General features: G+C 43.6%; 1 protein-coding gene across 8 annotated transcripts in view; it reads left to right on the top strand.

The window, feature by feature from the left end:
* The window catches only part of CAMSAP1 (calmodulin regulated spectrin associated protein 1), a 101718-nt gene that overhangs the window by 33355 nt on the left and 52297 nt on the right, over nt 1-16066 (top strand). For 7 of the 8 annotated variants that reach the window (XR_012124952.1, XM_073221446.1, XM_037007653.2 and 4 more), the window contains 2 exons: nt 5283-5545; nt 7004-7165. Coding sequence is in view for 7 of the 8 variants with exons in the window: in XM_073221446.1 (XP_073077547.1) it covers nt 5283-5545; nt 7004-7165 (425 nt within the window). In the remaining variant the exon portion in view is untranslated. Of the gene's footprint in view, nt 1-5262; nt 5546-7003; nt 7166-16066 lie in introns of all 8 variants that reach the window. The other variant, XM_073221458.1, reaches the window with a different exon arrangement.

Below are 16066 nucleotides of genomic sequence, written 5' to 3'. Positions count from 1 at the left end.
TGATCTGGAACGAAAGGCGTAATGTACATTTACGAGGTCTTTGTGGAAGTCCAGAGCTTTTATCTCTAGTAGATGCATCATTTTCCCTTAGCTCCTGTTATCCCGAATCTGAAATTTATGTGCATTATGTAATTCATATATAATTGAAAAACTGGTATATGAATCAATTTATAATGATTATTTTCGAAAGTCCCGCTGAGTGGGCTACCCCATGGAGAGCATCCTTGTTTGGTAACTTGTGAGAGAGAAACCTGCTCCAGAGTGTGACTGCTGCCTCTCCGGCCCTGCCCGGCTCCTGTGTTCAGGCTCGCTGTCTGCACCTGGGCTGGGCTGCCCTTTCTGGGACCAGCCCCACCGGGGCCTGTTCCTTTTGCCTTGTCCCAGACCTGTGACCCTCCGGGGTCTTTTTTTTTTTTTTTCTTTTGGTGTCATTAATGTACCATTACATGAGCAGCATTGTGGTTACTAGGCTCCCCCCTTCACCAAGTCCCCCCTCCACCCCATTACAGTCACTGTCCATCAGCGCAGTAAGATGCTATAGAATCACTCCTTGTCTTCTCGCCCTTTCTGTGCCCCCTCCGGGGTCTTTCTTTCCTGAATTATGCCTGTCCTGCTCTCTTAAAGGGGAGCCCATCAGGTTGTCCAAGGGAAGGTGAGGCTGGCTTGGACTGGGGGACTATGGTGGCAGGTGGTGGCATGGTGGGAAGCTGTGGCAAGGCAGGAAGTTGTCATTTTCTGGATCCATTTCAAAGGGAAAGTCAGTGAGAGTTGCCAGGAAAGGAAGAGCCAGATGACCCTGAAGCTTTTGGTCTTAGCAGCTGACCTTGAGATGGAGCTCAGGAGGGGTAGGTTGGTGGGGCGTTAGAGTTCACTCACAGGCAAACTAGGCTTGGGGCCACCAGCCTGCATGTGCGCATCTCAAAGAGGCAAAGGGATAGATGAGTTCAGCAAAGTGGCTGGGGTCAGGATGTACTTTTGGGGATGACCGCCCTCATGTGGTTCTTCAGGCTGTGAGACTGACTGAGGTCACCTGGGCAGTGAGGTAGGACTTGCCCTGGCTACACATGGAGAAATGAGGAGAACTAGCAAAGGAGACAGCGGTGGGGCAGGCAGAGGAGGATGGGGGTGTGGAGAGAAGGCCTTCTGACACAGCTGCTAGGAGCCCTGGCCGGCTGGACTGCTCCTGCCATTCTGCTGAACGTGAGCCTTGCATCCTGCCCCAGCAGCTGACGGGAACTTCTGAAAATGTCATAGAATCATGGACTCCCTGGCTCAGCATCCTCCGATGACTCCCATCTAGTTAGGACTAGGTTCCCTGTTCTCTGCGTGTGTCTTCACAGGCTGCCGTCTGCTTTCTGCCACAGCTCGCTTCAGTGTGTGGGGCCAGCTCTCTCCTAGCTTAGTTCTCCACTCATGTCACTGCCTATAAAGAAAGCAGAAACCTTCCCAGTGTGTTTTGCACTGGGGCCCACTTCTTTTTTTTAATTTTATTTTTTATTTTTTATTTTGATATCGTTAAGTACAATTACTTTAACAACATTATAGTTACTAGATTCCCCCTATTATCAAGTCCTCCCCGCATACTGCATTAGTCACTGTCCATCAGCATAGTAGGATGCCATAGAATCACTACTTGTCTTCTCTGTGTTGTACAGCCCTCCCTGTGCCCCTGCAACCCTGCTACATTATGTCTGCTAATTGTAATGCCCCGTTTCCCCCCTTATCCCTCCCTTCCCACCCACCTTCCCCAGTCCTTTTCTCTTTGGTAACTGTTAGTCCATTCTTGGGTTCTGTGAGTCTGCTGCTGTTTTGTTCCTTCAGTTTTTGCTTTGTTCTTATACTCCACAGATGAGTGAAATCACTTGGTACTTATCTTTCTCTGCCTGGCTTATTTCACTGAGCATAATACCCTCAAGCTCCATCCATGTTGTTGCAAATGGTAGGATTTGGTTTCTTCTTATGGCTGAGTAATATTCCATTGTGTATATGTACCACATCTTCCTTATCCATTCATCTACTGATGGACACTTAGGTTGCTTCCATTTCTTGGCTATTGTAAATAGTGCTGCGATAAACATAGGGGTGCATCTGTCTTTTTCAAACTGGGCTGCTGCATTCTTAGGGTAAATTCCTAGAAATGGAATTCCCGGGTCAAATGGTATTTCTATTTTAGGTTTTTTTGAGGAACCTCCATGCTGCTTTCCACAATGGTTAAACTATTTTACATTCTCACCAGCAGTGTAGGAGGGTTCCCCTTTCTCCATATCCTTGCCAACATTTGTTGTTGTTTGTCTTTTGGATATTGGCCATCCTTGGTGTGAAGTGATATCTCATTGTGGTTTTAATTTGCATTTCTCTGATGATTAGCAATGTGGAGCATCTTTTCATGTGCCTGTTGGCCATCTGAATTTTTTCTTTGGAGAAGTGTCTGTTCAGCTCCTCTCCCCATTTTTTAATTGGATTATTTGCTTTTTGTTTGTTGAGGTGCATGAGCTCTTTATATAATTTGGATGTCAACCCCTTATCAGATATGTCATTTATGAATATATTCTCCCATACTGTAGGGTGTCTTTTTGTTCTACTGATGGTATCCTTTGCTGTACAGAAGCATTTTAGTTTGATGTAGTCCCACTTGTTCATTTTTGCTTTTGTTTCCCTTGCCTGGGGAGATATGTTCGTGAAGAAGTTGCTCATGTTTATATCCAAGAGATTTTTGCCTATTTTTTTTCTAAGAGTTTTATGGTTTCGTGGCTTGCATTCAGATCTTTGATCCATTTTGAGTTTCCTTTTGTGTACGGGGTTAGACAGTGATCCAGTTTCATTCTCTTACATGTAGCTGTCCAGTTTTGCCAACACCAGCTGTTGAAGAGGCTGTCATTTCCCCGTTGTATATCCATGGCTCCTTTATCATATAGTAATTGACCATATATGGTTTGGGTTAATGTCTGGAGTCTCTATTCTGTTCCACTGGTCTGTGGGTCTGTTCTTGTGCCAGTACCAAATTGTCTTGATTACTGTGGCTTTGTAGTAGAGCTTGAAGTCAGGGAGCGTAATTCCCCCTGCTTTATTCTTTCTTCTCAGGATTGCTTTGGCTGTTCAGGGTCTTTTGTGGTTCCATATGAATTTTAGAACTATTTGCTCTAGTTCACTGAAGAATGCTGTAGGTAATTTGATAGGGATTGCATTGAATCTGTAGATTGCTTTAGGCAGGATGGCCATTTTGACAATATTAATTCTTCCTAGCCAAGAGCATGGGATGAGTTTCCATTTATTAGTGTCCTCTTTAATTTATCTTAAGAGTGTCCCGCAGTTTTCAGGGTATAGGTCTTTGACATCCTTGGTTCGGTTTATTCCTAGGTATTTTAGGGGCCCACTTCTTTTATTATTGGTATGAGCTGTTGTTTCAGAACTCCAGGTGATTTCAAAATGGGATGGCCCCCAGTGGGGTTCGCATGTGGAATTTGTCCATTTGTACACCGAGCCAGAGTGTGTCCTTGTAGCCTTGCAGAGCCAGAGCTGACCTCCGCCGTCCACCTGCAGAGCTGCTGCGGTGCTCAGTGAGGTGTGTGCCATGGGGTTTAAAACTAAACTGTAGTGGGAACATTAGTGGCTGCCGTTAGAAATAAGAAACCAAGTGTGAAGTGCTGAGAAGACCACAGGGAGCCCAGGAGGACCTGCGGACCTCACAGCTGCATGACTTGGCTCAAAAACTAACGTCCATGGAGAGAGAGCGAGGCACCGCAGCGGGGTAGAGGGTGCTGCTAGATATGCACTTGCAGGGCCTCCTCTGCGCTTGGGCAGCATGTCGGCACAGGGAGTGGCTCTGCCGGGGTCCTTGCGCTCAGCTTGGCTGCATGCTTCAGTACGAGGCTCCCAGACTGCCTCCCTCCACTAGCACCTGTGGATGTGCCACGCCTCTCTGAGCTCTTGCAGACGTGGGGATGGTTGCAGACAGCCTGTGTGCACAGGGGAGGTCTCTGCACAGAGTGCATTAGTGGTCTGGGGTTCTTGTAAAGGAGTCTGCCGAACTCTGTTTAACTTAGTCTTTCATGATATATTTGACTACAGTGCCCCCTCACCCACACCCTGCTTTTAGGAGACAGTGATTGACATCTTGCAGAGCAAGCATGAGGGACACATTTGGGAGAGCATTGCAGCCATCTGTAGAGGGGGCATCCCCAGCTGTACACATGTGGCTGCTGTATTTGGGAGGCAAGATAGACAGACACTGTGGATCAGAGAGGGTTCACAATTGGGTTCTGCCACTTATAATCTTGGGCACATTGCTTACTTTTTTTTTTTTTGAGAGGGCATCTCTCATATTTATTGATCAAATGGTTGTTAACAACAATAAAATTCTGTATAGGGGACTCAATGCACAATGATTAATCCACCGCAAGTCTAATTCTCGTCAGTCTCCAATCTTCTGAAGCATAATGAACAAGTTCTTACATGGTGAACAAATTCTTACATAGTGAGTAAGTTCTTACATGGTGAACAGTGCAAGGGCAGTCATCACAGAAACTTTCGGTTTTGATCACGCGTTATGAACTATAAACAATCAGGTCAAATATGAATATTTATTTGATTTTTATACTTGATTTATATGTGAATCCCACATTTCTCCATCATTATTATTATTATTATCATTATTTTTAATAAAATGCTGAGGTGCACATTGCTTACTTTTTCTTTGCCTCCCTTTCCTCATTTGTAATGTAGGGACAGAAGTCTTGATTTGATAGAATTGTGGTGACACCTAAGTAACATGGCTCATGTAGCGTTCAATGCTGTGCTGTCCAGGGATGGATTAAAGCTTGTTGCCGTTCCGTCATTGTCAGCACAGCAGCAGGCCTGGCGCTCTTCTGTAATGTCCATGGTGTTTGGCATTGTTGTCTCCTCTGATTTGATGTTGGAAGAGGATCTTCCCCAGGGCTGATGCTGAGTGCGCTGCACCCGCCCTGAGATGGGACCAGGTATTGTGCAGTCCTAGCTTGATGGCGGCTCAGTTTCCCTTCAGCTCTGCTGGCCCCTTCAGGGGCTGCTCTGCATCAGGAGAGGTGCTCCTCAACGTGAATATACCAAGTGATGTGCATCACCCATGTCCCCGGGTGGTGTGAGCAGCTGGCTTGCTTCTGCGAGCAGAGAAGATGGTGGGGTTGTGGAGCAGCCAGGTCCTTGTGTGCTGCTAGGTGCCCATCATTATTGCTGGCACCTCTGCCTTCTCTGAGCAGCGTGAACATGCATGTTATGCTCACACAGTCGTCTTCTCCTCGGCTCAGATGACATCCCTGAAGAGCTCAGAGACCCTTTTTACATCGACCAGTATGAGCAGGAGCACATCAAACCGCCTGTCATCAGGCTTCTGCTGTCCAGCGAGCTATACTGCCGTGTCTGCAGCCTCATCCTGAAAGGGGACCAGGTGGCCACCTTACAGGGACACCAGTCTGTCATCCAGGCCCTGTCCCGGAAAGGCATTTATGTGATGGAGAGTGATGACACCCCTGTGACGGACCCTGACCTCGGCCACACGCCCATAAAGATGGTGAGTGGCCTGTGTGCTTGCCAGGGCCTGGGGGTGAGAGCCTCTGGTGTGATGGATACTTGTGTCCCTCTGTAGCTCGGCTGCACGGAGGAGGCAAAGGTGGCCCTGAAACTTCAGGTGCAGGATGGTGTGAGCATGAGTGTCCAGCAGGACGGCTGAGGTGTGAGTGTGTGGTGGCGACCTGACTTGGGCATCTCTCTAAGTGAGGATGACAGTTCTGGAAAATGGGGGCGAGTAGCTTCCTTGCAGCCCTTTCTCATTGTGAGCCGGGGCCCTGTGTGTATGTGAGCTGGGGCCCTGTGTGTGAGCTGGGGCCCTGTGTGAGAGCTGGGGCCCTGTGTTGAGTGTATGTGTGAGCCAGGGCCCCGTGTGTGCACTGGAACCCCATGTGTGTGTGAGTTGGGGGCCCCATGCGTGTGAGCCAGGGCCCTGTGTGTGAGAGCTGGGGCCCTGTGTGTATGTGAGCCGGGGCCCCATGTGTGTGTGAGGCAGGGCCCTGTGTGTGTGTGTGTGAGCTGGGCCCTGATGTGTGAGCCGGGGCCCTGTGTGTGTGTGAGCTGGGGCCCCATGTGCGTGTGAGCGAGGGCCCTGTGTGTGTGTGTGAGCTGGGGCCCCATGTGTGAGCCAGTGCCCCGTGTGTGTGTGTGTGAGCTAGGGCCCCATGTGTGAGCCAGGGCCCTGTGTGTGTGTGTGAGCCAGGGCCCCATGTGTGAGCCAGGGCCCCATGTGTGTGAGCTGGGGCCATGTGCATGTGTGAGGTAGGCTGAGTCCAGGCTCCTTAATAGCCTCTGGAGGCAATCTTAGCCTGTTCTGTTAGACTGTTTCATGCTGTAAGTATTTTTTGTTCAAAACAAATGAATATACCTTTTTTCCTAAGTGCCCCTTCCCACCTTTCTCTGAAAGCCACATCCCTAATGGGACTTGTCCAGAGCATTCTAGGTCTAAGCTAGTCCCAGTGCCTCCTGCATGCCCCTGCTATGTCGTTGCTGGCGCTTTCACCTATGTGGTTTTCATTCCTGTCTTTGTGGAACATGTGTTGTGGGCCAAGAAAATGCTGCTCAGGTTCTATGAAGAAAAGGTGTGAAGACATGGTTTTAGTGCACAGAGCTCATGACTGGTAGTGTGGGCCTGTCGGTGGTTGTGGGGGCTTGGGCACACCTCTCTGCCCCTTGTACTGTTTCCCTCAGCCATGAAGTGGGGTTATCACCTTCCCCCGACTCTCCCCAGGTTGCCATGGAGATGAGGGAGGAGGCATGAAGCCCTTCACACTGCAGAGAGCTGAGCCTGCCTGACTGCAAGCAAGGCTAACTTGCAGATAAAGGCTTCAGTGTCTCCTCCTGTGGAGAGGGGAAGAAAATAGAGGGATATGGGCAGAGCTTTGTGTCTGAGCGGGGTCTGGGTATGAAGCTGGTAGGAGAGGCAGGCCTGGGTGACACTGACTGCTGCCTCTGCCCCCAGAGTGCCCACATGGCGATGGTGGACGCCCTCATGATGGCCTACACTGTGGAGATGATCAGCATTGAGAAGGTGGTGGCCAGTGTCAAGCGCTTCTCAACGTTCAGTGCCTCCAAAGAGCTTCCGTACGATCTTGAGGATGCCATGGTGTTCTGGGTCAACAAGGTGAGTGCAGGGGCCGTGCCCAGAAGGAGAACAAGCCCCCGAGGCTCAGCCCCTCACTGGGCAGCCTGAGTGGGCCGGGGAGCTCCTTGGGTGGCCGGTCCTCTCTTCTCTGGAACAGTACCTCATGTGTCACGCTGAGACCCAGGCCCAGCAGGGGCTGCAGAAGTGTGAATGTGCTGTGTCCACAAGTGTGCCTGTGGCAGTTACAGCAGAATGAAGCAAGCAGGTGTTCCTCCTGAACGTGAGAAGCAAGGCGCGGAGGAGCACGAGGTCCTTTGTATCTGGAAACGCAGTGCATGTTCATGGTGGAGATGGATGAGTTATTTTCATTTTTATCTTAGGCACTTAACATACATTAAAGGAATTTTCAATTTAGAAGGCATTTTTAAAGACAAAAATGAGATCTTTTTAAATGCTATTTCTCTCCTTGTACATTTGGAAGCTAATAGGGTAGTTTTTTTTTTTTTTTGTGAGCTCAATTACTTTATTAAAGATTTTTTTTTTGAATGGGTGAATGAAGGACAGCACAGACATCAAAGAGTGACAATTCTTTGGGGAATCTAGTATATTCTCTGGCTTTTTGCTGGTTCCTCTTCAATTTATTTTTTTGTTATTCAAATGTGTTTTTTTTTTTCCAGAGGGCATCTTTCATATTTATTGATCAAATGGTTAACAACAATAAAATTCTGTATAGGGAACTCAATGCACAGTCATTAATCAACCCCAAGCCTATTTCTCAACAGTCTCCAATCTTCTGAAGCATAACGAACAAGTTCTTACATGGTGAACAGTGCAAGGGCAGTCATATTACAGAAACTTTTGGTTTTGATCATGCATCATGAGCTATAAACAATCAAGTCAGATATGATTATTCATTTGATTTGTATACTTGATTTATATGTGAATCCCACAACAGGGTAGTCTTTTACACAGTGTTTATAAAGAATGTTTATACATACTTCAGGTGAAGGGCGTTAAGAAGTATGAACCTCCAGTTAAAAAAAAAACAAGTCACTGCGGATGTAAAGTACAGCACAGGGAATGTAGTCAATAGTATTGTAGTAACTTTTTATGATGACAGATGGGAGCTAGACTCATTGTGGTGAGCATATTGTAATTATAAAATGCCGAATCACTAAGTTATATACCTGAAATTAATATAATATTGTATCTCAGTTATACTTCAATTAAACAAGAAATGCTTGGGCTGTACAATGAAAAAAAAGTTTATTTTAGTAGCATGTGATAATTTACAGGATTACCTTACCAAAGCCTCTTGCTGAGTAAGCCTCCTTATGTGCACAAAAGTGTTTAATTTGGGTGACTACTCATAATATGGGTGACTGTACTCATAAAAGCAAAGCACATAGGATATTGAGCAGGCCCTTGTGAGGTCGTATTAGTGGACCAGACATTTTAAGTGATTTCATTTTACAATTTTTTTTTTTTAATGTTTGGGTTTTTATTGTCACTTTTTTTTTTTTGAGAGGGCATCTTTCATATTTATTGATCAAATGGTTGTTAACAACAATAAAATTCTGTATAGGGGGGTCAATGCTCAATGCACAGTCATTAATCCATCTCAAGCCTAATTCTTATCAGTCTCCAATCTTCAGAAGCATAACGAACAAGTTCTTACATGGTGAACAAATTCTTACATAGTGAATAAGTTCTTACATGGTGAACAGTACAAGGGCAGTCGTCACAGAAACTTTCGGTTTTGATTACTCATTATGAACTATAAACAATCAGGTCAAATATGAATATTCGTTTGATTTTTATACTTGATTTATATGTGGATCCCACATTTCTCCCTTTATTATTATTATTATTTTTATTTTTAATAAAATGCTGAAGTGGTAGGTAGATGCAAGATAAAGGTAGAAAACATAGTTTAGTGTTGTAAGAGGGCAAATGTAGATGATCAGGTGTGCGCGTATGGACTAAGTGTTAATCCCAGCTAGACAAGGGAATAAAACATCCATGGATGCAGAAGATTTCTCTCAAAACAGGGGGGGTGAGGTTCTAAGCCTCACCTCTGTTGATCCCCAATTTCTCACCTGATGGCCCCCCTGTGACTGTGCCTGTCTTAGGTTGTTCCTCCCTTGAGGAATCTTACCCGTCTCTGGCTAACCAGTCATCTTCCGGGGCCATACAGGGAAATGTAAAGTTGGTAAGTGAGAGAGAAGCCATATTGTTTGAAAAGGTTAGCTTTTTACTTCTTTACAGATTTATGCCCTGTGGCTTCTATGCCCAGCATTTGTCTTGAGGTATCTTTACCACTTGGAGGAATTATGATACTCGGTGAATTCAATATGAGGCCTGAAATCTATTTAAGGGTTGTAATTAGGAAGGAAGAAGAAAAGCTATAGAGGTAGCAGATGGAAGAAAACATGGGAAGATTGATTATTTCTTTGACATATCTTCTTGTAGAGTAACTTAAGCATGTATAGGTTTTAACTAATTAAATTGCGCACACACATTAACATAATAGAAATACAGTTACATAACCAAAGCAGATCTATAATTACCAGCCATCTCCAGTGAACCCAAGAAAACCAGTTAGGCACCCTAGGCATTTGTGAAAGATTGTCTATGATATGATGGATATTGTCCAACTGTACTTGAACAGTCTGAGAGAAATCAGACAAATTAAAGCAACCCATTTCTGGGAACTGTTCACATCCCATATGTTCTTTTAACAGTAGATAGTCTGTAGTTGTAAGATTTTGGAGCGCTACAACTTGCACTTCTCCTAATTCTTGGTTGAGTTCCAACAGTATAGATCAGTCAAATTTGTTGTTTTACTGTATGCACAGGCCAGCTTAGATATCTCCTTCTTCATTCCAATGTCAAGTCCAGGAACCGGTGGGATGAATGCAGCTACACCTGTAGCATCGCCTGGATCTTTGTTGAGGTTTTTTGATGATCATCTTCTGGTATGAGTCTTCCAGAGAGGGCTGATGTTGGAAGTTCTTCTTCATATTGTATCTTAGTTCATTTTCTGGGTAGCCAGATTAGGCTTTGATCCTCTGTATAAACACAAACAGACCCTTTGCCCACACTTTGATATGCCCTTTATACCATTGTGTAGAACTCAATGGAGGTCACCACACAGAACTGCTTTTTTTTTTAAGAGAAAGGAATATTATCAGAAAAGTGTACCTCCATAGCTGATCATCTGACACCCTTTAAGCGATCAAAATTAAGGATATTTAAAGCATGCATTAATCATTGATTTACAGTTAGTTTTATCCTATCAGGGAGTAATCCCCCTTTTCTTTCTTTCTTTTTTTTTTTGTTATCTTTAATCTACACTTACATGAAGAATATTATGTTTACTAGGCTCTCCCCTATACCAGGTCCCCGCTATAAACCCCTTTACAGTCACTGTCCATCAGCATAGCAAAATGTTGTAGAATCACTACTTGTCTTCTCTGTGTTGTACAGCCCTCCCCTTTCTCCCATCCCCCCATGCATGCTAATCTTAATACCCACTTTCTTCTCCCCCCCCTTATCCCCCCCTACCCACCCATCCTCCCCAGTCCCTTTCCCTTTGGTACCTGTTAGTCAATTCTTGGGTTCTGTGATTCCGCTGTTCCTTCAGTTTTTCCTTTGTTCTTATACTCCACGGATGAGTGAAATCATTTGGTATTTCTGTTTCTCCACTTGGCTTATTTCACTGAGCATAATACCCTCCAGCTCCATCCATGTTGCTGCAAATAGTAGGATTTGCCCTCTTCTTATGGCTGAGTAGTATTCCATTGTGTATATGTACCACATCTTCTTTATCCATTCATCTACTGATGGACATTCAGGTTGTTTCCAATTCTTGGCTATTGTAAATAGTGCTGCGATAAACATAGGTGTGCATCTGTCTTTCTCAAACTTGATTGTTGCGTTCTTAGGGTAAATTCCTGGGAGTGGAATTCCTGGGTCAAATGGTAAGTCTGTTTTGAGCATTTTGATGAACCTCCATACTGCTTTCCACAATGGTTGAACTAATTTACATTCCCACCAGCAGTGTAGGAGGGTTCCCCTTTCTCCACAACCTTGCCAACATTTGTTGTTGTCTGTCTATTGGATGGCAGCCATCCTTACTGGTGTGAGGTGATATCTCATTGTAGTTTCAATTTGCATTTCTCTGATAATTAGTGATGTGGAGCATCTATTCATGTGTCTGTTGGCCATCTGTATTTCTTTTTTGGAGAACTGTTCAGTTCCTCTGCCCATTTTTTAATTGGATTATTTGATTTTTGTTTGTTGAGGCGTGTGAGCTCTTTATATATTTTGGACGTCAAGCCTTTATCGGATCTGTCATTTACAAATATATTCTCCCATACTGCAGGGTTCCTTTTTGTTCTATTGATGGTGTCTTTTGCTGTACAGAAACTTTTCAGCTTAATATAGTCCCACTTGTTCATTTTTGATGTTGTTTTCCTTGCCCTGGGAGATGTTCAAGAAGAGGTCATTCATGTTTATGTCCATGAGATTTTTGCCTATGTTTTTTTTCACGAGTTTAATGGTTTCATGACTTACATTCAGGTCTTTGATCCATTTTGAATTTACTTTTTATATGGGGTTAGACAGTGATCCAGTTTCATTCTGTTACGTGTAGCTGTCCAGTTTTGACAGCACCATCTGTTGAAGAGACTGTCATTTCGCGATTGTATGTCCATGGCTCCTTTATCAAATATTAATTGACCATATAAGTTTGGGTTAATGTCTGGAGTCTCTAGTCTGTTCCACTGGTCTGTGGCTCTGCTCTTGTGCCAGTACCAAATTGTCTTGATTACTGTGGCTTTATAGTAGAGCTTGAAGTTGGGGAGTGAGATCCCCCCCTACTTTATTCTTCTTTCTCAGGATTGCTTTGGCTATTCGGGGTCTTTGGTGTTTCCATATGAATTTTTGAATTATTTGTTCCAGTTCATTGAAGAATGTTGCTGGTAATTTGAGAGGGATTGCATCAAATCTGTATATTGCTTTGGGCAGGATGGCCATTTTGACGATATTGATTCTTCCTAGCCAGGAGCATAGGATGAGTTTCCATTTGTTAGTGACCTCTTTAATTTCTCTTACGAGTGACTTGTAGTTTTCAGAGTATAGGTCATTCACTTCTTTGGTTAGATTTATTCCTAGGTATTTTATTCTTTTTGATGCAATGGTGAATGGAATTGTTTTCCTGATTTCTCTTTCTATTGGTTCATTGTTAGTGTATAGGAAAGCCACAGATTTCTATGTGTTAATTTTGTATCCTGCAACTTTGCTGAATTCTGATATTAGTTCTAGTAGGTTTGCAGTGGAGTCTTTAGGGTTTTTTATGTACTATACCATGTCATCTGCAAATAGTGACAGTTTGACTTCTTCTTTACCAATCTGGATTCCTTGTATTTCTTTGTTTAGTCTGATTGCCGTGGCTAGGACCTCCAGTACTATGTTGAATAACAGTGGGGAGAGTGGGCATCCCTGTCTTGTTCCCGATCTCAGAGGAAAAGCTTTCAGCCTCTCGCTGTTCAGTATGATGTTGGCTGTGGGTTTATGATATATGGCCTTTATTATGTTGAGGTACTTGCCCTCTATTCCCATTTTGTTGAGAGTTTTTATCATGAATGGATGTTGAATTTTGTCAAATGCTTTTTCAGCATCTGTGGAGATGATCATGTGGTTTTTGTCTTTCATTTTGTTGATGTGGTGGATGATGTTGATGGATTTTTGAATGTTGTACCATCCTTGCATCCCTGGGATGAATCCCACTTGGTCATGGTGTATGATCCTTTTGATATACTTTTGAATTCAGTTTGCTAATATTTTACTAAGTATTTTTGCATGTACATTCATCAGGGATATTGGTCTGTAATTTTCTTTTTTGGTGGGGTCTTTGCTTGGTTTTGGTATTAGGGTGATGTTGGCTTCATAGAATGAGTTTGGGAGTATTCCCTCCTCTTCTATTTTTTGGAAAACTTTAAGGAGAATGGGTATTATGTCTTCTCTGTGTGTCTGATAAAATTCCGAGGTATATCCGCCCGGCCCCGGGGTTTTGTTCTTGGGTAGTTTTTTGATTACCGTTTCAATTTCTTTGCTCATAATTGATTTGTTTAACTTTTGTGTTTCTTCCTTGGTCAGTCTTGGAAGGTTGTATTTTTCTAGGAAGTTGTCCATTTCTCTTAGGTTTTCCAGCTTGTTGGCATATAGGTTTTCATAGTAGTCTTTAATAATTCTTTGTATTTCTGTGGAGTCTGTCGTGATTTTTCCATTCTCATTTCTGATTCTGTTGATTTGTGTTGATTCTCTTTTTCTCTTAATAAGTTTGGCTAGAGGCTTATCTATTTTGTTTATTTTCTCAAAGAATCAGCTCTTGGTTTCATTGATTTTTGCTATTGTTTTATTCTTCTCAATTTTATTCATTTCTTCTCTGATCTTTATTATGTCCGTCTTTCTGCTGACTTTAGGCCTCATTTGTTCTTCTTTTTCCAATTTCGATAATTGTGATGTTAGACTATTCATTTGGGATTGTTCTTCCTTCTTCAAGTGTGCCTGGATCGGTATATACTTTCCTCTTAAGACTGCTTTTGCTGCGTCCCACAGAAGTTGGGGCTTTGTGTTGTTGTTGTCATTTGTTTCTATATATTCCTTGATCTCTATTTTAATTTGTTCGTTGATCCATTGATTATTTAGGAGCATGTTGTTAAGCCTCCATGTGCTTGTGAGCCTTTTTGTTTTCTTTGTAGAATCTATTTCTACTTTTATACCTTTGTGGTCTGAAAAATTGGTTGGTAGAATTTCAGTATTTTGGATTTTGCTGAGGCTCTTCTTGTGGGCTAGTATGTGGTCTATTCTGGAGAATGTTCCATGTGCACTTGAGAAGAATGTATATCCTGTTGCTTTTGGGTGTAGAGTTCTATAGATGTCTATTAGGTCCATCTACTCTACTGTGTTGTTCAGTGCTTCCGTGTCCTTACTTATTTTCTGCCCAGTGGATCTATCCTTTGAGGTGAGTGGTGTGTTGAAGTCTCCTAAAATGAATGCATTGCAGTCTATTTCCCCTTTAGTTCTGTTAGTATTTGTTTCACACATGCTGGTGCTCCTGTGTTGGGTGCATATATATTTAGAATGGTTATATCCTCTTGTTGGACTGAGCCCTTTATCATTATGTAGTGTCCTTCTTTTTCTCTTGTTACTTTTTTTGTTTTGAAGTCTATTTTGTCTGATATTAGTACTGCAACCCCTGCTTTCTTCTCACTGCTGTTTGCCTGAAATATGTTTTTCCATTCCTTGACTTTTAGTCTGCACATGTCTTTGGGTTTAAGGTGAGTTTCTTGTAAGCAGCATATAGATGGGTCTTGCTTTTTTATCCATTCTATTACTCTGTGTCTTTTGATTGGTGCATTCAGTCCATTTACATTTAGGGTGACTATTGAAAGATATGTACTTATTGCCATTGCAGGCTTTAGATTCGTGGTTACCAAAGGTTCAAGGTTAGCCTCTTTAGTATCTTACTGCCTAACTTAGCTCGCTTATTGAGCTGCTATATACACTGTCTGGAGATTCTTTTCTTCTCTCCCTTCTTATTCCTCCTCCTCCATTCTTCGTATTTTGGGTGTTTTGTTCTGTGCTCTTTCTAGGCGTGCTCCCATCTAGAGCATTCCCTGTAAGATGCCCTGTAGAGGTGGTTTGTGGGAAGCAAATTCCCTCAGCTTTTGCTTGTCTGGGAATTGTTTAATCCTGCCATCATATTTAAATGATAGTCGTGCTGGATACAGTAATCTTGGTTCAAGGCCCTTCTGTTTCATTGCATTAAATATATCATGCCATTCTCTTCTGGCCTGTAGGGTTTCTGTCGAGAAGTCTGATGTTAGCCTGATGGGTTTTCCTTTATAGGTGACCTTTTTCTCTCTAGCTGCCTTTAAAACTCTTTCCTTGTCCTTGATCTTTGCCATTTTAATTATTATGTGTCTTGGTGTTGTCCTCCTTGGATCCTTTCTGTTGGGGGTTCTGTGTATTTCCGTGGTCTGTTCAATTATTTCCTCCCCCAGTTTGGGGAAGTTTTCAGCAATTATTTCTTCAAAGAGACTTTCTATCCCTTTTCCTCTCTCTTCTTCTTCTGGTTTCCTATAATATGGTACTCCTATAATACGGATATTGTTCCTTTTGGATTGGTCACATAGTTCTCTTAGTGTTGTTTCATTCCTGGAGATCCTTTTATCTCTCTCTGCGTCAGCTTCTATGTGTTCTTGTTCTCTGGTTTCAATTCCATCATGGCGTCTTGCATCTTATCCATTCTGCTTATAAATCCTTCCAGAGTTTGTTTCATTTCTGTGATCTCCTTTCTGGCATCTGTGATCTCCCTCCGGACTTCATCCCATTTCTCTTGCGTATTTCTCTGCATCTCTGTCAGCATGATTATGATTTTTATTTTTAATTCTTTTTCAGGAAGACTGGTTAGGTCTGTCTCCTTCTCTGGTGCCTCTGTGATCTTGGTTTGCCTGTAGTTTTGCCTTTTCATGGTGATAGAGATAGTCTGCAGAGCTGGGACGAGTGACGGCTGGAAGAGCTTCCCTTCTCTTTGGTTTGTGGCCTTCCTCTCCTGGGAGAACAGCGACCTCTAGTGGCTTGTGCTGTGCAGCTGCGCGCAGACAGGGCTTCTGCTTCCTGCCCGGCTGCAATGGAGTTTATCTCCGCTGTTGCTGTGGGCATGGCCTGGCTCGAGCTGCTGCTCCAAAGTGGTGAAGTTGCATTGGAGGGGGAGTGGCTGGGAGGCTATTTATCTCCGTAAGGGGCCTCCGTGCTCCCTGCAGCCCAGGGGATTAGAGTGCCCAGAGATCCCCAGATTCCCTGCCTCTGGACTAAGTGTCCTGCCCTGCCCATTTAAAACTTTAAAACTTCCAAAAAGCACCACACACA

Source organism: Manis javanica, chromosome 2, assembly GCF_040802235.1.
Source record: "Manis javanica isolate MJ-LG chromosome 2, MJ_LKY, whole genome shotgun sequence".
NCBI classification, from domain to species: Eukaryota; Metazoa; Chordata; class Mammalia; order Pholidota; family Manidae; genus Manis; species Manis javanica.
Note: the sequence above shows the minus strand (reverse complement) of the source record. Positions and strands in the feature narration are given on the sequence as shown.